Consider the following 23,791-nt stretch of genomic DNA (forward strand, 5'->3'; position numbering starts at 1 on the left):
GCTCCCCCTTTTCTTAGAATGTTGTTATTGGTATATCCAGCTAGCAAGAGGGGAGGCAGGGTGGAACAGGCATATTTATCTTTGCCCTGGGAGGGGCCTGAGTAACTTCTACTCTCATCCCATTGGTGAGAATCACAAGGCCACACTTAGGTGCCAAGAAGAGTGGAGACTGTAATCCCTGGACGGGAAGCAGCATCCCAGGGATGGTACTGTGGAAGGCAAGAATAGGTATTAGTGGGGAATTAGCCAGCTTTGCTGCTATACCATGCCGTGTTTGAAAGCTACTCCAGTATTTGTTTTACTGTTTTGAGAGAGATTCAGAATCACCAATTGTGTAAATGAGATAAAAAGTTATTTATTTTATATAAAATCTCTGCTGGCACAGAGCCTCTTTCACAAAGCCATCAAGTAAGTGTCTGTCTGGCTTTTTCTATCTTGTTACTCCTCCATCCTCAATGTGTGGCTTCCATCTGCTAAGCCAAGCTAGCTCTTGCTGTGAGATTGTCAATTTGGCCAGCAGGGAGGGAGAATGGGATGGAGGGGTGAAAGGAAGCTGTCACCCCACCACCCAGGCCATTGCAGGACACCTCCTGATAGATCTGATTCAGAGAAGCACAAACATATGACCTTTCTTATACACAGCTTCCCTGCATAGATCTCGTACCCATAATCATAATTTTTATTGCTATTGTTACAGCACATTTCCTCTGTTCTAAGATATATTTAAAAATTTATCTTTGTGTATTTCTGAAGGTGGGACACAGACATATCTAATATCATGTACATTTAAAACAATCCTGTTTCTTCCCCTTTCCCCCAGAAAGATGTTATGAAATTAGCAATCCACATCTTATGATGGATGCTGTCTTAGACTTGAGTGTATACAATAGCTAGAGTACTGCAAATAGATAACAAAAACTGCTGCCGTTTTTACTTGGAGTTTACTGTGAGCTAGGTATTATCAGCTTTCACACGCATTACCTCATCCATTATTTTACTTTTTCCCATTTCACAGATGAGAAATTGAGGTTGAGAAAGGTGTCACTGCGCAAGTGAGTGGTTCCTTCCCATCTTTCTCACTCCCAATACGATAATGAAGCAATTATAAATAATAATGATAAATCATCTTCCACTTAGATGAGATTAGGTGGGAGCAAGAGCAGGACAGGAGAGGGCCTCAGGTATCAGTCTGCCAGGACATTATGGTGTGAACAATCATTTTAAAACATTTTTTTTTTGGAGGGGGCAGAAATACTAATAACAGCTAACATCCAGCGAGTGTTGCTAAGTGCCTGCCTAGCACGGGATGGCGCGAATGTCCAGCCGCTGTGACAGACACGTTGTTCAAGGAGACGGTATGTTCAGTCCCAATTAGATGCACGAATTTAGAGCCAGACTCTACTGGTTTGAGCCCAGGCTCTGCCATTCCCGGAGAGCGACTTTCGGTAAATGACTCGCCTCCTCTGCATCTGCAAAATGGGAGCAGGAACCCTCGAGACGCACCAGTTACTTCTGGTACTCAATGGATGAAAAGCACTTGCAGGCACACGTCGTGTTCTTATTACTTTGTAAAGGAGGGAAACGGGGCATTGAGAGGGGCGGGGGGCGCAGACTTTGACCCCAGGCGACGCCTGGAGCGCGGCACTCTTTGCATAGCGACTGAGGGACCGGGGTTGCAGGGAACCGAGCCTCTGGGAGCCCGGACGCCGGCCACCCGGAGAAGCCGCGGCAGGGAAGGGGTTACGATGATAGAGACGTCAGGAGGACCCCGAGTGGCAGGAGCGGCCCTTACTGCCACTTTGCCCCTCTCCGAGGCGGGCGTGAGAAGTCGACCGCGCAGGCGCAGGAGCCCGGCCTTGGGGGCGCCGCCCTCTGCACCCGGAAGTCTACGCCTAACGGGCCGAACCCGCGCCGCCAGCCTGGGGAGGGGGAGGGGGCGGGGCCGGAGCCCCTCCGCAAGAGGCGCCATAGAGAATGGACGGAGGACCTGTGTCCTAGATGCGTCCGGAAGTGTGTCCCATAGGCGCCCGCTCGGCACCATAGAGCGGGGGCCGGTGGCTATAGGGGTCGCCGGGCTTGTCTTCCTAGAGCGGCGAGGACAGGGAGGAGACCCACGGGGAGGGAGAGTGGGGGGGGAGCGGCGCGGGCGGAAGCGGCCGGGAAGGTCACTTCCGGCCTGGGCGTCCGTCCCCTGACCCCAGGGTCTGAGTCGCCGCTGCCGCCGCCGCCACCATCCGCGAAGCAGGAGAGAGGAGGAGGAGTGTGGCGCGGCGGCCCCGGGACCGAGGAGGTGAGGGGTAGGGCCGGGGGAGGGGGGCCTGCGCCCGGGGCCAAGGTGGGCGCGCGGTTCGGGGAGCAGGCTTTGGACTGGGGGTGGACGGGCGAACGCGCCTGGGCGGCCGAGCGCGCGTGCGCGCTGTTGGGGGGGCGTGAGTGGGCGCGCGGCCGGGCTGACGCGGGCCGAGTGAGTGCGCGTGCGCGCGCGCTTCTGGGCGCGGGGCGGGCCGCGACTGGGAGCGCGCGGGGCGGGGGGCGCGGGACAGGCGTGTTCCCGGGAGGGGGGTGCGGTGCGGGTGCGCGGCACCGGAGCAGGGGCGCGCTGAGGGCGGCCTGTGCGTGCTGCGGGGGTGGGGGCCCGGAACTTCGACTGGGGTTGCCTTTGCAGGGTGGACCGGCTCTGTCCATTCCCGACTCCCCAACTCCACCGCCTGTCGTGGCCGGAAGTGGTGGCAATTCTTGGGGGAAGTTGAGACCCGCGTGGGGGAAGGGGCCGCGCGGACCGGCCGATCTGGCCCGATGCGTCGGCCCCCGACCCCAGGCCTCCCTACTCTAATCCTTTCCTTCCCCTTAGCGAGTCTGCCGGGTCCGGTTTCTGCCCCGGGCGGGCCGCGCGTGGCCTTTGATCGGGCGGTAATTACACGGGTTCCGGCCGGCGGGAGGCCCATTCATTCGTCGCCGCGCGGGCGGGCGGCAGGAAGCGCGTCCCCAGGAAGGGAAGTGACTGGGCCAAGGTCAGCCACCGCGTGTGTAACCATCCAGAGGCCTCCCTCCCTGGCGCTAGGTGTCTTGCTGGAGCGGGCGGGTCAGATCCCGAACCCCGCCCCTCTCACACCCCACCTATGGCCCAGCCTGAGACCTCTCCACCCCCGCGTGCCTCAGGACCTTCGAAATCGGGCAGATAAACGACCCCCAGTCACACGAAGCAAGAGCGAATGTAGACAGGCTTCTTCAGTGGCAAGAACCTGAGGTCCGGGTGGAAGGCAGAGGCTGACACTCCAAACTGTCTCCTTCAGTGTCCTAAGACCAGGCAGGTCCAGGTCCCCTTTCCCATGCTGAGTTCCCTTTTTAGTGACCAAAGGCCAGAGAGGTCCAGGGAGCTGTGGCAACCCAGGGAAGTACCTTCACGCAGCACAGAGTTGTGTGGGGGGATGGTCAAGGCTTTAGGGAGGGAACAGTTGGATTCGTTTTTCTGTGCAATTTCCTGGTGTCAGACCCTGTGTTTGGCAATGCTGACAATCCACTTGGGAATCAGATCTGGCCCCACACTGGGGAAGAAGCACAGTTGTAGTTGATCCTGGCTTAGCCCCTCTGTGAGGCTGTAAGCCTCTTTAGCCAAATGCAGCTGACCTTCACCTTCCTGCCCCAATGCAGTCCTTTTGGTCCTCCTGCCTCAGCCCCAGAAAGCATTCCGATCAGATTCCTGCTGTGGTTATCTCCTGCCTTAGTGGTTTCTGCTGCTTTGGCTGAAGGGTTTGTCACAGGCCTGGCCTCTGGTGAAGCGCCAGCCTGTGTGCAGACTCAGCTGGCACTGAGTTGCAGTCCCCAGGGGCTTTTCCCCCTCATTACCCTCACGGCCTTAGCTGTAATTTCAGCCTCTGTTTTTGTCCGGACTGGTGGGGGTGGTATAGTGTTGACCTCAGACCCTTAACCTTTACTCCAGAGCTGGAGCAAGCCTACTTGGTGGGCATCAAAAGTGTGGAAAGGGCTCTAGAGCCAGGCTCCTCTGGGTGCAGCCTTCCTGATGTTTTCTCCAGTTCTGTGACCTTGGACATGTTGTTTCCCCTTTCCCAGGCTCAGTTTCCTCTTCAGTGTCCAAAAGCGAGCACAACCAGACTCACTGAATAAGCTTGTCCATTTAGGCTACCATGCCTCCAGGCCCTGTGCCAGGCACACTGACACAGATGGCTTGAGCACAGTACTGTGCCTGAGGGCCCAGAGAGGTGTCTGGCCCAGCCTGGGTGTAGGAGGAGGGTCCTAAGGCTTCACAGTGCTGGGGTGATGCCAGGAGCACAGCAGGAGTCCCATAGTCCCCTCCAGAGCATCTCAGAACTGTGGTAGAAACACATTCACCTGTAAGCAGCAGGCAGAGGGGTGGGCAGATTTGTCAGGGCGGCCCCTTATGGTCAGGGGATGTGCAAGGGAAAGGAGGGGGTGGCTAAGAAGATTGTGGGACTTCAGGGAAGATGACAGGTCTAGGTGGGGAAGGGCAGGAGCACAGAGCAAGGACTCTAGCAACTGCCTGGCTGACCCAGGGGGCTTTCTTTGTTAGTCATTATTAGGCACTCACAGCTCTCAGGGCAGCTGTGCTCAAATGTGTCTCTCAGGCCTCTCCAAACGGCATTGCCTCACCCACTAATGTTTCCTGAGGCCTCCAGCCTGTGTGGCTGGTGTAGGGTCTCCAGGGTGGGGAAAGATTTACCGTATTCCCTTGCAGAGCTGTCATAGGCCCCTGGCCTTGTGCCAGTACTCGCTATTCTTGAGGCCCTGGGATGGGAACAGTCACCCCCATTTTAGGGGAATGAGACAGATGTGGTTACCCCCATTTTATGGGATGAAGTGGCTCCAGCCAGCACCTGCAAGCCCCAGGCCCCATGACAGCCTCAGAGCGAGTTGTATGGGATTCCAGATTAGTGATGTCTTGACCATAAGGCCACCTCTCTGACGACTGCTTTTGGCATAGGTCTGGCCCTGGGAGACAAAGGTTGTCCTGAAGTCCTCTCAAGTGCCAGTTGCTGGGCTTAGGGTGGGGCTCCCTGTGTGGCAGGGCACACTATCACACATGGGTCCACTGGTGGGTTCAGGGGACTCTGGCCCTCATGCTAGGGAACCTCCAGCAGAGGGGGAGAAACAGAGTAGTGGGGGTGCTGGGTGCTGCAATGGTGTAAGCTACCCAGGGGGCCTTGCTGACCCAGCATTGGGGAGAGCAAGGCAGGTGGGAGAGTCTGGGTGGACACAGAGCCAGTGCCAGTGATCCCATCCTGGGAGCACAGAGCTGGTGCCTTGTAGCCATAGGGAAATTGCTGAGCCCTGAACTTGAGAGAGTGGTCTGCGCCCTTATGGTGGCTCCCAGTTCTTCCCTGCCTAGCCCTCCTGGCCACTCCCTTTGGGTCACAGACTTCTTCCGTCCTTTGCCAGTGGTGTGTGGGTGGTGATGTTAGGGACCCAGAAGTGCATCAGAGATCATCTTGGCCTCAAAGCCAGGGCCTGTGGGTGAGAGCCACTGATTCCTGAGGCTGCCACTTGCAGGGCTGTGCCTCCCTCCTTGAGCCCACAGTCTGCTGGATGCTCTGTGGCCCAGAGGACCTGCAGCAGATGCTGAAGAGCTAAGATAGGCCTCACCCCGACCCCCAGGGACACAGGAGCAAATACCAGTGTGTAAGAGTTAGAGGGGAACAAAGCTGCTTTGGTGCTCAGGAGGCTGGGGTTTGGCTCTTGGCCTTGCGTGCTGTGGCCGCTCCATGCTGCACCTTAGCCTCCGTGTCTGTAGGGCAGCGCCAGTCTGTGTTGGTAGGCAGCACTAGCTCTTGACATCTCACGGAATTTGGACTCTAAGCCTGCAAGAATGAGGCTAGGCAGCAGGTGGAGTGCCTTGTTCGTGCCACATGGCTGGTTCCTGGTGGTACTGTTCTGATCCTGGCTGGCCCCAGAGCCTGTTCTAGTGCTGCTGTGTCGCTCCTTCCTCTTCTCACTGGGTGGCAGTGGGGACAAGGATGGGTCCTCCCGTGATCCCAGTTCCCTGCACCTGGGTCTGGTGTCATCTGTGCCTGACAAATGTGACCTGGGTGAGAGAGAACCTCAGAGCTAAGGGACGGAGTGATCCAGGAGGGCTTACCAGGGTGGTGCTTCTGCTGGGCCTGGGTAAGTTTGTGCACTGTACTCTGCGGACCCAGAGAGGCCAAAGGGGCCACGTGGCGAGGGCCCATGGCGGGGTGTTTTGTATGAGTTTTATTTTTTATTTATTTTTGAGTCAGTGTCTCACTCTGTCATCCAGGGTACTGTGCTATGCGTGGCATTAGCTCAGCTCACAGTAGCCCCAAACTCTTGGGCTCAAGCCATCTTCACCCCTCAGCCTCTCAAGTAGCTGGGACTATAGGGGTGAGACACAACCAAGATTTTATATTTTTAGAGCAGTTTTGTTAGGTTCACAGCAGAGTCAAGTGGAAGGTACAGGGAGTTCCCGTTCCCGTACACTGTCCTCCACATCAGCTTCCTCCTCCGAGTGGCACCTTTGTTACAGTCAGTGAATCTACATGGACACATTATTACCCAAGGTCCATAGTGTAGTTTTTTTTGGGTGGCCTGAAGACTGTTCTGTTTGTTTTTTAAACAATTTTCAGTTATACTACCTTTTAAGAATTGAGAGCCTTCACCTAAATAAGGTCTTTAGGTGCTGATGGCAGTTCTGGCCCAGCTGCCCTGAGTGGGCTGCATGTGACAGTGTATGAAGGTTCTGGAAGCTCCCCTTCCCCTCCCCAAACCCCTTCCTAGTGGAGAAGGTGGGGCCTAGGAGCCTGTGCCTTGTCTGCCTGGCTGCACTCTGTCCCCCTGCCCTCCTGCTGCCTTGAGCTGCACCGATTGTGTTCCCAGGAAGGTGGCTCTGACAAGAGTGTGGGGCAATTGCTGCTGTGCTGGTCCAGCTACCAGATGTTTGGGAAAAGTAAAGCCACGAAATAGATGAACTTAGATGCCCCACTAATTAACCCCCACCCCGACCCCAGAGAGGAAGAGACTGAAAGAGTTGGGGGCAAAAGAGAAACGTGCCCTGAAACTGCTCGGCTTCAGCCCTGAGTCTGAATAACCCTCAGCCTGAAGGGAGACAGGCCACCTTCTAGAACATCATCTGCCAGGCCTGAGTCCAGCAAAATGAAAGGCTCTCCACAAGTCTGCCACCCACTGTAGGGTAAACAGGAATCTTGAGAAAGGCAGGCACGATATTCCAGTGGTGTCACAGAGGTGTCCCCCAACAGCAAAGCCTCGCCCCTGGGCTGAGGGCTGGATGAGAGATGCCATGTAGATGTAGACTCCTGGCAGGAGGGGCAGGAGTGTGTGTGTGGGGGTCCCAGGCTTGGAGGGAGGCACCCACAGGAAAAGGAAGTGGGGAAGGAGCTGGCAGGAGAGCAGAGGGTCTGCTTCTGGGCAGTGCTGAAGAAAGGAGCAGAGGGGTTGGCCCCCGCAGCACCAATGGGCCCTACTGGTCAATAGGTTCTAAGCGCCAACCATGGGTACTGGGGTGGCAGGTGCCTGGCACACCTGGCTTGCCCCTGGGGAGCAGAGTGCCCAGGAGCAGATGCAGACTCCAGGGCAGGAACTCTGATGACCCTGGCCAGGAGCAGATCCTGCCATGTGGTGTAAGGTGTGCCTGGGAGGAAGTGACATTTGATCAGACCCTTGAAACGTGAGAAGGAACAGACTGGTGGGGGCCCCAGGAGCCCTGGAGGGAGCAGGGAGTTGGGGCCGGGGAAGCAGGTTTGCAGGGTGCCTGGACAGAGTGGAGGCAGGAATTTGAATTTTGGACTCAGAGCCTTTGGGCTGGGCTGTTTGTTGTCAATAGCAGCTGTATTGAGTTACAATTCCACAGGGCAGTCCACAGGGCATAGTTCGTCCAAGTCAGTGTGTTTTAGCTTTGCTGAGTTGTGTGTCGGTTGATTATAGAACATTTTTGTCAATCCCAAAAAGAAATTCTGTACCCATTGAGCACACATACCTCCCAATCCCCTGCTGCAGGACAGAAGCCCTAAGCTACTTCTCTGTGGGTTTGCCTTTTCTGGACTTTAAACAGCCATGGGCTCTCTGGTTTTATGTGACTGCTGATTTATAAAGGTTTACGTTTCTAAGGGTCATCTGTGTGGTAGCAGGGGTCAGTGCTGCCTTGCCTGCTGTGGCTAAGCCAAATCCCCTTGAAAGGCCATGCCACATGCATTGGTCCCTTTCTTGGTGGGCATTTGAGGCATCCCCCTGTCAGGATTGATGGATGCTGTCCTAAGCATTTGTGTGCAGAGTGTCCCTGGGTGGGTGTCTCACCTGGGTGTGGAGTTGTGGTGGTTCTGGGCCTAACCTCTCCGGTTGCGGCAGTGCTGGGGCTCCTGTTTCTCCTCCTCCTCATCTGCACTCGGGTTCTCTTTTATTACACCAGTGGGCATGCAGTGCTTTTTGCTCATGGCCACCAAGATGGAGTCTGTTCTGTTCTGTCCCTGGGGAGTACCTGTCCACAGCCTTTGCCCAGGGTTTCATTGGGGAGCTTGAACCTAATGGCCTTTTACAGACGTGAGTGAGTTGGTCTCTGTTGCCGGGGAGTCACTTCAGAGGGACAGGGAAGGCTTGTTGTGGGAGGAAGTGACGGCCTAGGAGAGTAAGGGTGGGGTGGGGTCTGAGTGCTGACATATGAAGGTGGGCACTTGCTCAGGATCCCAAAGGCTGGAGGGGTGTCCAGCTGGTCATGGGGAAGAGTCTGGGCAGAGGTCAGGGAGAAGGGTCTGGGGAGAACCTGAGTGGCGCCCAGGAGTAGACACTTCCTTCCTGAGGGGCAGGGGAGCTGCTGCAGGAGGTGAGATTGGCAGCAGAAGAAAGGGGCTAATTGGCAAGCAGGCCTCCCAGGGGTGGGCGTGCCTAATAACAACAATAATAACAATAATTTGTCTCCTGCTTAATAGCCCTACCTGAGCCCTGCTAATTGGATCGCTCAAGGGCCTGGAAGACACTCCTGCCCTTCCTGTCTCTGGAGCAGGTGGGGAGGAGGCTTTGGGTTGGGGGGAGGGGTAGGGAGTTGCAGGCACCTGCTGCTTTCAGAAGTTGTTAAACCCCAGGCAGGTGTGTTCTTGAATCGCCCAGGGGGGTTGTTAAGAACAAATTGGGAGCCTCTCTTCCTGGTAGTGGCTTGAAGGTCCCCCAGCATCTGGGGCCAGCCTTTTTCCTAATCTGCAGCCCAACTCTTGGACCCTGCATTTGGACAAGAGGCCTCAGCAACTACTTGCATGAAGGAAAGAACCACTGGGGGAGGGAGGGAGAGTTAAGTGAACATGCTCTTCACTTTTCCTGAAAGAGTCTCTGGTTAACCCTCTCCAGCCCCCATCTGGTGCTCACAGCTCTGCAGTGACCTATCATCCTGGCCCTGCTGCACGGAGGAGGAGAGGCCAGGCCACTTGCTCAGGGTCATAGAGCAAAGCAGTTGTAGAGCCAGGGCTGGTCAATGTCGTGGGGCCACCCGGGGCTGAGGGCACCTGCTTATTCTGCCTCTTCCTGATAGGTTCTCTCCCTGATGGGTCAGCTCCTGTGCTCCCATCCTGTGTCCTGTCTACTTTCTGCTGCACCTTTACCGGTCTGCTGCCTCTAGGCTTATTGGCTACAGAGTTTGTAGACCCCAGTGCAAAGCGAAGGTGCCCCTTGCCAAAAAGGCAGGAGAAAAGCTCTTTCTTTTCCTCCAAGGTCTCTGTCAGAATGGTGTTCATTTGGCATCTCACCTGTGGTGAGCCCAGCTTCAGCTGGGCCAGACACTCCTGTCCATGGGACTCAGAGAAAATGGTCAGGAGACTGAGGGCAGCAGCCTCAGGCCACTGACCCAAGCAGGCTGTCCTCTAACCCTATATTGCTGCCTGGCCTTGCTCCCCACAACCACCCAAGTGTGGAGCCTCTCCCAGCCCAGCAGGCTCAGCTTGCCCAGAGAGTCCCCTGCTCCTCCACTCTTCTTCTTACACCAGAGCCAGTACCTTTCTTTGCTGGGCCAGGTAGTAAATACTTAGGCTCTGCTGACGAAGAGGCAAAGTCTAGGTTAAATAGCACACATTATTTGATGTGGTCATTGATGGATGGACATCGATGACTGGTGGGTGTCACAGCTTGCTGACCCTCCTGCCATTCCCAAGGAACAGCCTTTCTAGTTCTGGAAGCCCAGGGTCACCCCTGCGCCTGCTCACCTCAACCAACTTTCTTCCTGGTCCTCACCCCTGCAAACATGCCTGGTCTAGGTAGCATACGCCCCTGGGGTGAGGTAGACCCCCACAGAATGAGTGGGGTCCCCTGTGACTGCTACCTTGGCCATTCTGCCCATGGGGAGGAGGGGTGTGGAAGACCGACCTCCCTGCTAGAAGCCAGGGGACAGTTCTGAGCTGGGAAGTCCTGCCTTTATTGAGTTAACACATTCTGGTTTAGGTGGCAACTCTATGGCAACACATTCACTGGGCAAACCAGTTTCAAGGAAAGGGCTGAGAGCAGCACCCCTCCCCCACCCCGCCTCGCCTTTTTTTTTTTTTTTGCATTTTTAATGTTTACACTGTTATACTCAGAAGGCCTGTACAAATTTTTGTGGAGTATTTACTTTCTTTTTTTTTTTTTTTGTAGAGACAGAGTTTCACTTTATGGCCCTCGGTAGAGTGCGAGTGCCGTGGCCTCACACAGCTCACAGCAACCTCCAACTCCTGGGCTTAAGCGATTCTCTTGCCTCAGCCTCCCAAGTAGCTGGGATTACAAGCGCCCGCCACAACGCCCAGCTATTTTTTGGTTGCAGTTCGGCCGGGGCTGGGTTTGAACCCGTCACCCTTGGTATATGGGGCCGGCACCTTACCTACTGAGCCACAGGTGCCGCCCAGTATTTACTTTCTAATAGCGATATCATTTACGTATCCTAAAGTTCACTTTTAAATGTATATGATTCAATATTTTTTAATATGGTCACTGAGTTGTGTAAATATCACCATTGTCTTATAATATCACACTTATAATTATCTTATAATTTTATTATTATTATTATTATTATTTTTGAGGCAGTGTCTCACTCTGCTAGCAAGGCTGGAGTACAGAATATTCTGGGCTCTGCTTATCTGGACCCAGCACAGACTCAGCAGCCTGAGGCCTCTGTGTCTGCCTAGTTTCCATTTTGAGCACTTTGAGCAGTGCTGCCATGAACACGCGTGTGCCTTTCTGGTGAGCCACATTCTCCTTCTCCTGGCGTGAAACTGGGGGTGGAGTGCTCAGTCCAGGTAGTGGCTCCGTGTCCAGTAACTGAGGAGCTTCCTGCTGCTGTGAGCCGGCTGTCCTGCGTGGGGGGCAGAAGTTTTCCTCTCGTCTTTCAGGGTCTCTGTGAGGTCTGAAGATTTATTCCCCGTGAAGCAGATTGAGCAGGAGAGGAACACACACATTTCACTTTACTTTGACAGGTTGGGACTTTCACTGGGAAATGAGACCCTGAGGCTTGAGTGCTCCCATAAGGGGCCAAACAAAGGGTGGTAACAGTGAAAATGTGACTAAAATACATGGAGGCTGAGGAAGGCTGGCATGTGTCTGGCCTCCGCTATGGTGACAAGAATGTCCTGGTGGGCATTTTCCACGTAGGTGAAAGGTCAGACCCCTGCTAACCTCCAGGTGGCTTTAGCCCAGGGCTGCCCTTTTGCAGTTATCTTCTGGGACATTCTGCGGACCCCATTGGGTTACCTGCTCCTGTGAAAAAAACCTGGTCCTCAGGGCCGTTGGGAACTCCTTTCATCTTTCCCACTTACTGAAGAAGTGATCATCTGTTATTGTAGAAATTAGGAAGGTAAAGGTAAAATGAAAAAGTTGAAGTCTTGTGGAGGGCATCCTGGTGGCCAGTCCTGACTGCCTCTTGACCTTCTGGTGTTCCTACATCAGGCTCATGGCCTCCCTGTGGTGGATGTTGTCTTCCCGCTAGAGGTACTTCCTGCACTGGAATTTCCAGCAGAGCAACTTCCTGAAAAGCAGAACTGACCTGGTCTGGGTCGTGCCCAAACCCCTTGGGGTTAACCTGAACTGTTCCACCTGGCCCCAGCTACTTGCGGGTTGCTTACGTCTGTTGGAGGGGATGTCTGCCTATCCTTCCTGTGTGGTTTTTCCTGAGATAGGCCTTGAAGGGGTGAAGTGTCATGTCTCAGCTTCTGCTGTGCCTGGGGCCATTTATCATCCTGACCCTGGCATGGCACAGGTTGTGGAACAGACGGGGTGGTAGGTAGGTAGGATGAGGAAGGAGGCCAGGCAAGGGGATGGGCTGGTTGGAGGTCCGAGGTGACCAGCTACTGGTCTCTGGGGTGATTAGGGCCAGCAGGAGGAAGAGGGCCACCAGCCCTGCACCTGCATCCTCGTGGGCCATGTTCAGGCAACAGGGTTCCCAGGTTATTTCCCTCTTGAGGCTGTAGCAGGATCCAGTCAGGGGCAGTGTGGGTAGCCTGTTTCCTGTTGTCTGAGGGGATCCCATGATCAGCAGCCTGGGCATGGTCATTCCTATTTTACAGGGGGAGAAACTGAGGAGGGTACTGAAAGGTGAGGAGTGGTCACTCCTGCCTTCCCTGCTGGTCAGAGGGCTGTGGAGCAGGACTAGGCACCCCCTGGGTACTTGTGTCTCCTGATAATGTAGGCACTTGGTCATGGAGGGGACAGGAAGTGCTTGTTACATGTCCTTGCGTGGGTCTGCAGAGAGCATCGCCATCCTCTCTCCCTCTGGGAAAGGGCTCTTCCCAGGTGCGTGGGGGTGAGAAGCCAGGCAGCAGGGGAGTCTGGGGCAGACTCAGGCTTGATAGTTGGTGTCCACACAGGGTCTGTCCCACCCCTGGGTGAGAGACCTGGGGCTTCTAGGTTCCTCATCTGTATAATGGGGACAACAGTCACACCCACCCAGAGGGTGGTAGCTTGTAAACCATTTCGAGCAGGGCCTGGAGCCGGGAAGTGGGGTGTCCCCAGGTGGTACTATGATTGCACATCTCCTTAGTGAACTACCTGGCACATCCTCTGTGGCTCCCCCGCACCTCCCCGCAGGGCTCCCTGTGGTACCTGGGGAGGTGTGAGTCTTTGTCACTGGAGGGTTCTAGGAGGATGCAACAGGCAGATGTGAGGTGCTCAGAGTAGAGGCATGCATCTACTCCACAGGTGTAGCCCCTGCTGTGGGTAGAGGGTGGAGGATGAGGTCTCCTCAGAGAGCTGAGCATACTCAGGGTGCTGGCTGAGGTCCAGCCAACGTGTGAGGATGTTGTCACAATTCCAGATCCTCCCCTGTGGCCAGAGCTGCACGTTTGTGTGGTCTTGTGTACACTGGATGATACCATGGTTATCCTCCATCCTGCGATGACAAAATGGAGGGGGGTGGGGGGTGGTTTTGCTTACACACATATATACCTGTGTCCCACTGGTGAGTGGCAGGGCTGGGACAATGGCTCTGGCGGCTGCAGCCTTTGTCAGCCCTTGAGCTCTTCCTGAGTTGTACCTGGCCTCAGCTAGACCACTGCCCCCTCACCCCCCCCCCCCCCCCCCCCGAAGGTCCCATTCAGCTCCAGGCCACTTCACCAAGTGTCTCCTGGTTCCTGGACCACATGGCACCTGCCCTCTGGGACCCTCAGTCCAGTCTGGCATCCAATAAACTCTGTCCTTCATCTCATCCCTTTCTCATAGGGACCCAGATATGGAACTGCGGGAAGAGGCCTGGTCTCCGGGGCCGCTGGATTCTGAGGACCAGCAGATGGCCAGTCATGAGAATCCAGGTGAGGTGGCCTTGGGGAGTTGTCAGCTGAGGGCCCCCATCCCAGTTCCTGGGCCTCCTCTGGTTACTCCCCTCCTGGACCCCTGGGACTACCTGAGCCCTCCCCTACCCCATACATTCCTAGCTATAGAGAGAGGGACCCTGCCCTGCCTCCCAAGTTCCTCAAGCTGGATGGTTGTAGGAACTCTGGGGTCGTCCCCTCCATCTGATTTTGTCTGTCCTGGGCCTCAGCCTGTCTGTGCCCCCTTTCTTTCCCCACAGCCCCACCCCCGAGGGGTGGACATTCTACCTTGTGCCAGCAGCCCCTTGACCCTCCCTGACAGGAAGCTCCTTAGACCAGTGAGCAGATGGGGGTGTGTGTGTGCCTGGGATTGAAGGAGTCCCAGCAACCTGTTGCTGACTTCTAAAGGAAAGCTGGCTGTTAGGGTTTCTGTATGAAATCTTTCACCTTTTAAATACTGGCAACAAGTTTCATTTATTTAATAAAGCATTATTTGGGTTGAATACACATTTGTGGGCTGTGTAGGGTCCAGGGTTTGTTTTCTGAAACCCTGTGGAGACTGTGTCCTATCAGGCTTTCCTGGCAGGGCCATCTTCGCACCGGGGAATAAGGTATGGACTTGTCAGCAAATCCTTCCTACACAGGTCAAGAGGAAGCAAGCACCTCCCACCTTGCAGTCTGCCTGCCCTCCTAGCATAGGTGGTGGGGCCGCAAGTAGTGGGACTTGCCTGTGCTAGCCTTGGCAGAGTTTGCCAGCTGGCCTGAGGGTCACGAGGACCTAGGGAAAGTTGGTGTTGATCTTATAAAGTGCCCTGGCTCCTTCCTCACTTACTTCTGAGACCCATGGAAGGAGGATGAGGAAGGCCCCTATGGGCAGAGGAGAAAGTGAGTTTTGGGGTGAGCTCTCTGCACAGGGCATAGGGATGCTGCATGCTACCCCAAGCTACACCTGGTGGGGAACACAGCCTTCAGCTGCTGCCCCCTCCTCTCCCCTGTCCTGTTTTTGGCTCTTTAACCTTTCACAAATTAATATTAGAATCTTTTTCACTGTGGACATTTAATTAAAATGTACTCAGATGATGGGCCCCCCTTGCCTTCTAGCAATTGGCAGCACTGACAGGCTAACTTCCACCCTTCTGTGTTTTAGAGACAATCCCAACCTTCCTAAGTTTTGCCCATAAATGCTGACATGCAAGGACTATTCCTTTACAAAAACAAAAGTGCACAATGCTGACCTTACCTAAGTTTTGCCCATAAATGCTGACATGCAAGGACTATTCCTTTACAAAAACAAAAGTGCACAATGCTGACCTTACCTGAAAAAATGTTATTTCTTAATGTCATCTAGTTCCTAATCTTTAATTTTATCATCCAGCCGGGCGTGGTGGCTCATGCCTATAATCCTAGCATTCTGGGAGGCTGAGGTGGGTGGAATGCTTGAGCTCAGGAGTTTGAGACCATCCTGAGCAACAATGAGATCCCATCTCAAAGTAGCTGGGCTTTGTGGCAGACACCTGTAGTTTGAGCTACTTGGGAGGCTGAGGCAAGAGAATCACTTGAGGCCAAGAGTTTAAGGTTGCTGTGAGCTGTGACACCATAACACTTTACTGAGTGTGACAAAATGAGACTCTGTCTCAAAAAAAATTTTTTTTTATCATCCAGATCTTCATTCTCTTTATAGAAGGAGGATGTCAGAGCCTCTTTGTCCAGCTCACCATCCATGCCCATTCTCCCCTCTCCCCCTGGACCCCTGGAAGGGCCCAGCCTGTGATTTCCCTGCCTCAGCAAAGAGGGTGCACTGGAGGGTCCTGAGATGGGTTGACCTGTGGCTCTCCTGTGACCTAATAGAAATGAACCCCCTGGTTCATCGAAGTGCCTGGTGGGGGTAGACACAGCAGAGCTCGCCCAGCCATGTGGTCCATTTTCCTTCCATCTGTCTGGAGGGATGTGAGGGCTGGGGGCAGGTGTGTGGAGAGGCGCCCTGTCAGGTGGAGAGAAGATGAATAGCGGGGCTCCCATCCCAGCACACTAGTCCGGGTCCCCAGCTGGCACCATTGGCAGAGTCAAGTCCAGCTCCTCCGCCTGGCTCTTGGGGTTTTTGGACTGAAGTGGCAGCTGGCAACTTCACTGTCCCGTGGTGTGGGGGACCCAGGGGCCCCAGACCCAGCAGAGCAGCAAAGGTGGAGTGTCAGCAGCCAGTGCCTGAGGCTAGAGGTGCCGAAGGAGAGGGGCCATCCTGGCTGAGTTGCCACTGGGCATAAAGAGGCCTCCCCACACCAGGCGCACCTTACCTGGCTGTCGCTTGACTTCTGACTTACCTGTGCCTCCCAGCACCTGCTCTTCAAGGACATCCAAGGTGCGGCCACTTCTCTTCACCTGGCCCTGGGGCCTCCCAACAATCTCAGCATCCACCTCGGAACCCTGCCTGAGTCCAGGATGACAGCACCAGCGGCAGTTTAGCCCTTTAATCTTCCTGAATTCCCATGTGAAAACAGCAATGGGAGCAAAACCTAAGTCCCCTGGACCACTGGAAATGTTACTAGGGCCTCGGGTATCCAGGTGAATTGCAGAATACAGTTGGATGGGGGATATATCAAGGCCTTGTGGAGTTAGCATCTGGCCGGGAGGGAGCAGAGGAGGAGCCCCAGAATAGTCACCCTGTGTGCATAGGAATGCTTGGCAGGGGAGAGGGGGTGGTCACTTTGAGACCCCTAGCTGAAGTGGGAGTTGTTTTGCTCAAACCAATATGGGGAGGGGTGCCAGTGGAAGGTGCAAAGGGGCTGGAGCAGCCTGGGCTTCAGGGTCTTAGAAGGGCAAATCGTCCTCCACGTTGGGACCCCACTCAAGGAATCAACATGAAGCATGTTAGAGGAAGGAAAATGGGGACAGAAGACAGGAATCCAGGTAAGCAGGCAAAAACATCTGTGAAGTTAGAACAGCTGCCTGGACCCAGCCTCCTCCCTAAAGCACAGGGAAATTTACAGAAAAAGAAGATAAAGATGAGCAATAGGAAAACACTGAGTTCAACCCAACACCCACAAAAATAGTTTAATATAGAAGAAAAAGGAGAAACTGGGGCTCCACAGACAGGCCAGAAGTTCATCAAGTCTGGAGCGAGTGGGGGCTGGTGTGGCAAATGAAGAACAGCATTCTCAGAATGAGGGCACTGGGCAGAGACAGAAGAAAGCCCAAGTCATTCCAAAGTGAGGGCTAAATGGGGGAGCTCACGAGTGAAGAAAAACACCTGTGCCTTGAAAAAAAAAAAATGAAGGGGAAGCTGAGCGTGGTGGCTCAGACCTGTAATCCCAGCACCCTGGGAGGCCTAGGTAGGCGGATCCCTTGAGCACAGGAGTTCAGAGACCAGTTTGAGCAAGAGCAAGACCCCATCTCTATTAAAAATAGAAAAACTAGCCAGACGTTGTGACAGGGGCCTGTAGTCCTAGCTACTTGGGAGGCTGAGGTAGGAGGATCACTCAAGTCCATGAGTGTGAGGTTGCTATGAACTATGATGCTGTGGCACTCTAGCTGGGGTAACAGAGGAAGACTCAGTTTCTAAAAAAAAGAACAATTTGAAGGTGAAAAGGAGGATCATTTTAAAATGGAAACAAATTAGAGGATTGATTAAAACAGTAAAGAATAGGAAGTTAGAGAAAATCCAATGTGTGGATAGGCAGAGTGCCTGAAGGAGAAATCCAAAGCAAAGGAATAGAATAAATAGTAAAAGCTATAATTCAAGAAAGTATCCTTGGCATTTAAAGACTAACCCATACTGGAAGAGGATCACAGTGCCAAACAATGTAGCTGAGATCCACACTAAGGATGCGCTGTTAAAATGACCAACCATAGAGTAACACATCCTTTGGGCACCCTGGCAAGAGAGCAAATGAATAATAAGGGACAGTTAAGGTGATTGTCCTGAGACCTTTTGTGCCAGAAGAAAATGGCATTGAAAGAAGGTGAGCCAAGTGGTGTGTGGCTAGCAGGACTGGCCATTAGATTCCAAGGGTGTGGACAGGCCAATAAGCAGGGGCCCATAGACCCTGCTGCTCCCTTCCTGGGCCAAACAATGAAGTAGCCTCAGATAACCAGAATGTCAGAGGTGAGTGCAAAGGTGGTGTGGCAAGTGGGCTTAGTGAAGATCGTACACTCAGGAGAGCACGAGGGCCCTGGGGACAGTGTGTGCCGTGGTGCTCTGGGCCTGTTTCCAGGAGCTGCACCTGCTGGTTGGCATCAGTATGTTACCCTGAGACTGTGTGGGGTAATATGGGGTATTCCAACTCTTTTGACCCCTGTCTGTGGGGTGTTCCAACTTGTCCCTTATTAAGAACCAGGGTTTTGGGCAGCTCCCGTAGCTCATTGGGTAGGGTGCCAGCCACGTACACAGAGGCTGGTGGGTTCGACCTGGCCCGAGCCAGGTAAAATAATGATGACAACTACAACAACCAAAAAAAATGGCTGGGCTTTGTGGCGGGCACCTGTAGTCCCAGCTACTTGGGAGCCTGAGGCAAGAGAATCGCTTAAGGCCAGGAGTTGGAGGTTGCTGTGAACTGTGACGCCACGGCACTCTACCCAGGGCGATAGCTTGAGTCTCTGTCTTAAAAAAACACGGTTCTCTGTGAGGAAGAAGGAGCCACAGATAGAGCATAGAAAAAGATAAATAAAATTATCAGTCGCGAATTTGTATGGGAAGGTAGTGTGAATCCATATGGAATCTTATCATACAAACAAAATAAAACAGCATTTCCAGATTTCATTCCTGAAATATTGTCTCTTACTGGGCTTCTTGGAGAAACAGCACCCAGAGATCTGGGCAGGGAGTGCAGGAGAGGAGCCCGGGACATCTTGAGAGGTCAAGAGTGAGAAGCTCTCAAAAGCCACCAGGAATCCCGTAGAGGACTCAGTACACTTGCAGGGGCTCCTGCTCCCCAAAGATGGGACAGTTTTAGCTTCCAAAAGTGTACTCATTTCAGTAGATTGAAGACTGCTTAAATTCATGAGTTCATCTGGTTACCCTGGTGGAAAATTGTAAGGAAAAGCAAGAAGCCCAGGGGACATGTGGATGCAGAGACTTGGAGACAAAGAGTAATGACCAAAGTGTCTGCACCCTTGGGTGGCAGAGCTGTGAAGAAATGCTGGGAACCAGTGCATTCTCTTAAAAACTGGGGAAATGATCATTTATCCTGCCATTGCTACATGAAAGTCACCACTGGGTCTCTAGGGTTTGTTTCAGTTACTAAGGCAGAAGCAGTAGCTGTTGCATTCTGCCACCCAGTCCCTCAGTGGATCTGAGTGACCACCCAGGATCCTACCTCCAGAATCATGACTGTGCTGGCCCTGAGTCCCTGAGAACCTTGGGGAGCCTTGGATCCAGCTGCTGATTGGCAATCAAGATGGAGTGCAGGCTGAGTATGCAGTTGGCAGGGTCCTGATGCCTAGCTCCTTAGGAAAAGTTACAGTGAAAGGTAGGTGTCTTGAGGGACCTCTGGGTACAGAGAGACTTGGAGATATGCTCAGTTAAAGAGTAATGACCAAAGTGTCATGCCTGGAGTGACCCTTGGGTGACAGAGCCCAGAAGAAATACAGGGGACTATTAAGACCAAACAAAATCAGGGTGGTGGTTACAATGGGTTGTAGAGGGCTGTGGCAGGACAGGGTGTAGAGACCCCCTCCCTGGCCATTCTGTCCTCAGGTCTTCAGCTCTGCCTTTGATATGGCCACTCTGTCAGAAGGTCAAGTCAGTGAAATTGCAACTTCCTGGGCTAGAGGTTCTGCTTTGGGAGCTCTGGAGTGGAGCCCCATCCCCCCAATGCCTTCAGGGACCAGACCAGGTCCTCCGTCAGTGAGAAAAGGACAAGGACATTGTTTGCCAGGGGATTATGTGTGGTAATCTGTGGATGCATTTAGCACAGAGCCCAGCATGTGGGGTCAATGCTCTCCACAAGGGCAGCTGCTGCTGTCCCAAGAGCCATCATCTTCCTCACTGCTGTCATGTTTTTACCACATGGGTACTGTGAGCTTCTTGCTCTGCTCTGCTCTGCTCTTTCTGGGAATTGGTGGAATCCTTTCAAAGATAAAGCTGTGAGGTGAGGCCAAGTGGAGCAGGGCCCTCTGCCTGCTGCAGACTGAGTGTGGAAAGAGCTAGCACCTGGCCATTTGTGCAAGAGCTGGGCCTGTGAAGTCATTAAGTGTGTCCCTTAGCATTTGATACCTGCACCTGCTTGGAAAATGGTGCATGAGAGGAACTAGAGCCCGGTGGGTGGCCAACAGCAACCTTTACCTTCCCACTACCCAGTACTGCCCTTGGGCTGTTCTTCTGGACTCTAGATGAGGCCCAGTGCCCTCCTCCCACTTTCTCTGGGCTGCTCCTGGCAGAGTCAGAGCTGTTCCTCAGGACTGTCAAGTGCTATTCCTGGCTGCTTGCATTGTTACACTTCTTTCTTGACAATTTAGAAAATGAAGTGGTTATTTTAATTAAAGGAGTATTGGCACTTTATGGAGGCTAAGTTTACCTAGAAAATCAAGTCTCACCCTGAGCTGTAGGGGCCCGGTATGGCAGCCAGGGTGCTGGTGGCCTGGGGTGGTGAGGGCAGGTACATCCTCTTTCTGCACAGCTATGTAATATGCTTAGAACTTGTAACTTCTTAGTGTATATTGACAGCAGAATGGGCTTTGTGCCATTTCTTCAGAAGGTGCCCCCCACTTTCTTCTACTTGGATTTGTTTTCTTCTGCTCAGGTGATTCAAGGGCCATGTTCTAATACTCCGTGCCTTAGGACAGAGAATCATCTGGTGGGCCTGGCCCAGGGCAGGCACTACACTACCCTTCCCCTCCCCCCACCAACTGCTGATCCCGTGGGTGTGCATTGAGGCCTGGGCAGCTTTATTAAGTTCTTAGCAGACTTACTGCTGGTGGTCCCAAGGCCTCACTTTGGGGAGCATCAGTGGAGCATGTGAAGTGCTGCTTGTGGATACAGCATTGCTGTTCAGTGCCTTGCTGTTTCTTGGCCCCAGAACAATTATGGTGGTGATATGTGTGCTTTCTGGCCAAAGAGCCGTGGGCTGTGACTCACCTTCCTGGTGCCTCAGTGGCTCCCCTAGAGACAAGACTCCTTAGCACCCCCTTGTAGGACTTCAGCGTGGAGCAGTATCTTTGGAATGTCATAATTCCATTTTACATGTTTGCCACATTATTTCAGGGACAGTATTTGAGCTCTTTGTGCTGGGTGTTGGGGCAGAGACCCACATTACAGGAGCCTGCAGTCTAAGGGGGGAGGTGACTGATTTCCCGTTTGAAAAGACTCCTGTGTGGTGCCTAAACAGGCAGGGCCTGGGATGGGCCTTTGGAGGCCAGAGTCTGATTGTGCAGCTCTGGGAGGGGACACAGACCAGTCCCGAGAGCTGAAGGGTAGGAGGAGGCTGTCCTCCTTGGGACCCACTCAGGGCAGACATGGTGCAGGTGGGTGGGAGGTGCTGGGCCACTGTGGATGGTGATGGTGTCCTCCCTGTGTAGATGTGGTGACTATGTCCCACATTCCTTAGTTCCCTGGAGCACACAGCTCCCTTCTCCCCAGCAGCCAGGAGCTAGTGTGAGCACATTGTGATGAGACCACTTCCATGGGGCTTCCTCCCAGGTACTAGAGGCAGGGATCTCTGTTCCTGGTCTGGGTCTCCCTTCTTTGTCCCTGTTCTCCATGTGGCAGCCAGGACTACTTTCCTAGAGACCAGATGAGACAACCATCAAGTGGCCTTGTCCTCTCCCTGCAGCCTCCTCGCTCCTAGCCCTGTGCTTTGGGTTTTAGATACCATTTCTTTCTGAGAACCTTCCTTGGACCTCTACCCCTCACATGTCCTGTGCAGAGGTCCCCTTGAATCCCGGGCATTGGTCTGGGTGTTGGGAGGAACAGCAGTGAATGGACGCTCAGGTCTTCCGTTGGGCTGAAATAATAAATACAAATATTTAGTGAAATGCCCAGGATAGGAGGAATCTGGGGTGGGGAAGTGCAGGTCCTTAGAGAGAGAAGGCAGAAGGGCCCTCTCTGACTGCCTCTCCACCCTCTTGCCTTCCAGTGGACATCCTCATTATGGATGATGATGATGTCCCCAGCTGGCCTCCGACCAAGCTGTCGCCTCCCCAGTCCGCACCCCCGGTTGGCCCCCCATCCCGGCCAAGGCCGCCTGCCCCCTACATCTGCAACGAGTGCGGGAAGAGCTTCAGCCATTGGTCCAAGCTGACGCGGCACCAGCGCACACACACTGGGGAGCGGCCCAACGCCTGCAGCGACTGCGGCAAGACCTTCTCGCAGAGTTCGCACCTGGTGCAGCACCGGCGCATCCACACGGGCGAAAAGCCCTATGCCTGCTCCGAGTGTGGCAAGCGCTTCAGCTGGAGCTCCAACCTCATGCAGCACCAGCGCATCCACACCGGGGAGAAGCCCTATGCCTGCCCCGACTGCGGCCGCAGCTTCACACAGAGCAAGAGCCTGGCCAAGCACCGGCGGTCGCACAGCGGTCTCAAGCCTTTCGTGTGCCCGCGCTGTGGCCGCGGCTTCAGCCAGCCCAAGAGCCTGGCGCGCCACCTGCGGCTGCACCCTGAGCTGTCGGGGCCGGGTGTGGCAGCCAAGGTGCTGGCGGCTAGTGTCCGCAGGGCCAAGGCGCCCGAGGAGGCAGCGGCGGCGGACGGCGAGATCGCCATCCCAGTGGGTGACGGCGAGGGCATCATCGTGGTGGGCCCACAGGGCGAGGGGGCCACGGCGACCGCAGCCATGGCGGGTTCAGGGCCCAAGGCTGCAGGGCCCCGGTCGCGGCGCGCCCCTGCTCCCAAGCCGTACGTGTGCATGGAGTGTGGGAAGGGCTTTGGGCACGGGGCCGGGCTCCTGGCCCACCAGCGGGCCCAGCACGGGGACGGGCTCGGGGCAGCGGGGGCCGAGGAACCCGCCCACATCTGTGTGGAGTGCGGGGAGGGCTTCGTGCAGGGCGCCGCGCTCCGGAGACACAAGAAGATCCATGCTGTGGGTGCGCCCTCGGTCTGCAGCAGCTGCGGACAGAGCTACTATCCTGCCGGTGGGGAGGAAGAGGAAGAGGAGGACGCGGCTGGTGGGCTGTGTGCCGAGTGCCGCGGTGGGGAGGGCCGGTAGGGGCAGGGGAACCGGGGGGCGGCGGGGCCCCTCGGGCTTGGCGGGAACTACGACGTCCAAGACCCGGAGATCCAGGGACAGTGAGGGTGTGACGGACCGCGGCTTCCTCGGCTCCCCCAACGCCGTCCACCCAGGGTTCGAGGGTGGGTGTTAAGGCCAGTTCACTTTACCTGGAGACTGCTGGCCCTCTCAGCACCTGCCCCAACCAGCCTGGCCTGCCCTGGCCCTGGTCCAGAGACTGCGAGAGAACTGTAGACCGAGCGGCCACCAGACTCGGCTCTAAAGGCCAATTCCTCTTCTCTTCCCCCCTGGCGAGGAGTGAGGTGGGGATGTGAGAAGGAATGGAGAGAATTGGGCCTTATGCATTTTGAGGGGCCCAGGTGAGAGAGAATTGGAGTAGGGCCCTTATCTCATTTAGAATTTTCTTTTAGTCACACCCACCGTCCTGACCCTTCTTGCCAGTTATTTTTCTGCCCTGGGGGTCCCTTTGTTTTTTTTTTTTTTTTCCTAGCGAAAGTCATCTGCGCCCTCCTGGGTTCTGAGCGAAGTAGAGTCTGGCCGCTGTTTCTATCCGAACCGGTGCCACGAGGTCCCCTGGCTAGGGCGAAGTGGGAGAAGGTGCAGGGCAATAAAGCGCACTGTTAGCCGTCCGGCCCGCCTGGTTCTTGAGTCTGGGAGGGCGAAGGGAGGCGGGTGGGGGCCGGCGGGCCTTGGGTGCAGCCGCATCGGCTGAGGGTCCTCCCTCCCGACGGCTTGCGCCCACGCCGGTGGCGGGCAGCACTGCAGTGACTGGAGCCCGGCCACCGCAGGCAGGCAGCTTCCTTCCCTCCACTGTCAACGTGGCTGCTCTCCAACCTCGAAGACACCCCCCCAGTACCACTGAGGGCGCCCCTGTAGTCACGTG

The 23,791-nt window shown here is 54.8% G+C and overlaps 1 protein-coding gene across 3 annotated transcripts; it reads left to right on the forward strand.

The window, feature by feature from the left end:
* Positions 1–2,201: 2,201 nt before the first annotated feature.
* On the forward strand, positions 2,202–23,791 carry ZNF787 (zinc finger protein 787). 3 transcript variants are annotated; one of them, XM_053605959.1, is made up of 3 exons: positions 2,202–2,290; positions 13,666–13,754; positions 21,821–23,791. In XM_053605959.1, the coding sequence occupies exons 2-3, from the start codon at positions 13,676–13,678 to the stop codon at positions 22,885–22,887; spliced, it is 1,146 nt and encodes a 381-aa protein (XP_053461934.1). In that variant the 5' UTR covers positions 2,202–2,290; positions 13,666–13,675; the 3' UTR covers positions 22,888–23,791. The 3 variants fall into 3 exon arrangements, with proteins under 3 accessions (XP_053461934.1, XP_053461932.1, XP_053461933.1); XM_053605957.1 differs by lacking the exon at positions 2,202–2,290 and adding an exon at positions 2,618–3,011; XM_053605958.1 differs by lacking the exon at positions 2,202–2,290 and adding an exon at positions 5,697–6,138.

Source organism: Nycticebus coucang, chromosome 10, assembly GCF_027406575.1.
Source record: "Nycticebus coucang isolate mNycCou1 chromosome 10, mNycCou1.pri, whole genome shotgun sequence".
Lineage (NCBI taxonomy): Eukaryota > Metazoa > Chordata > Mammalia > Primates > Lorisidae > Nycticebus > Nycticebus coucang.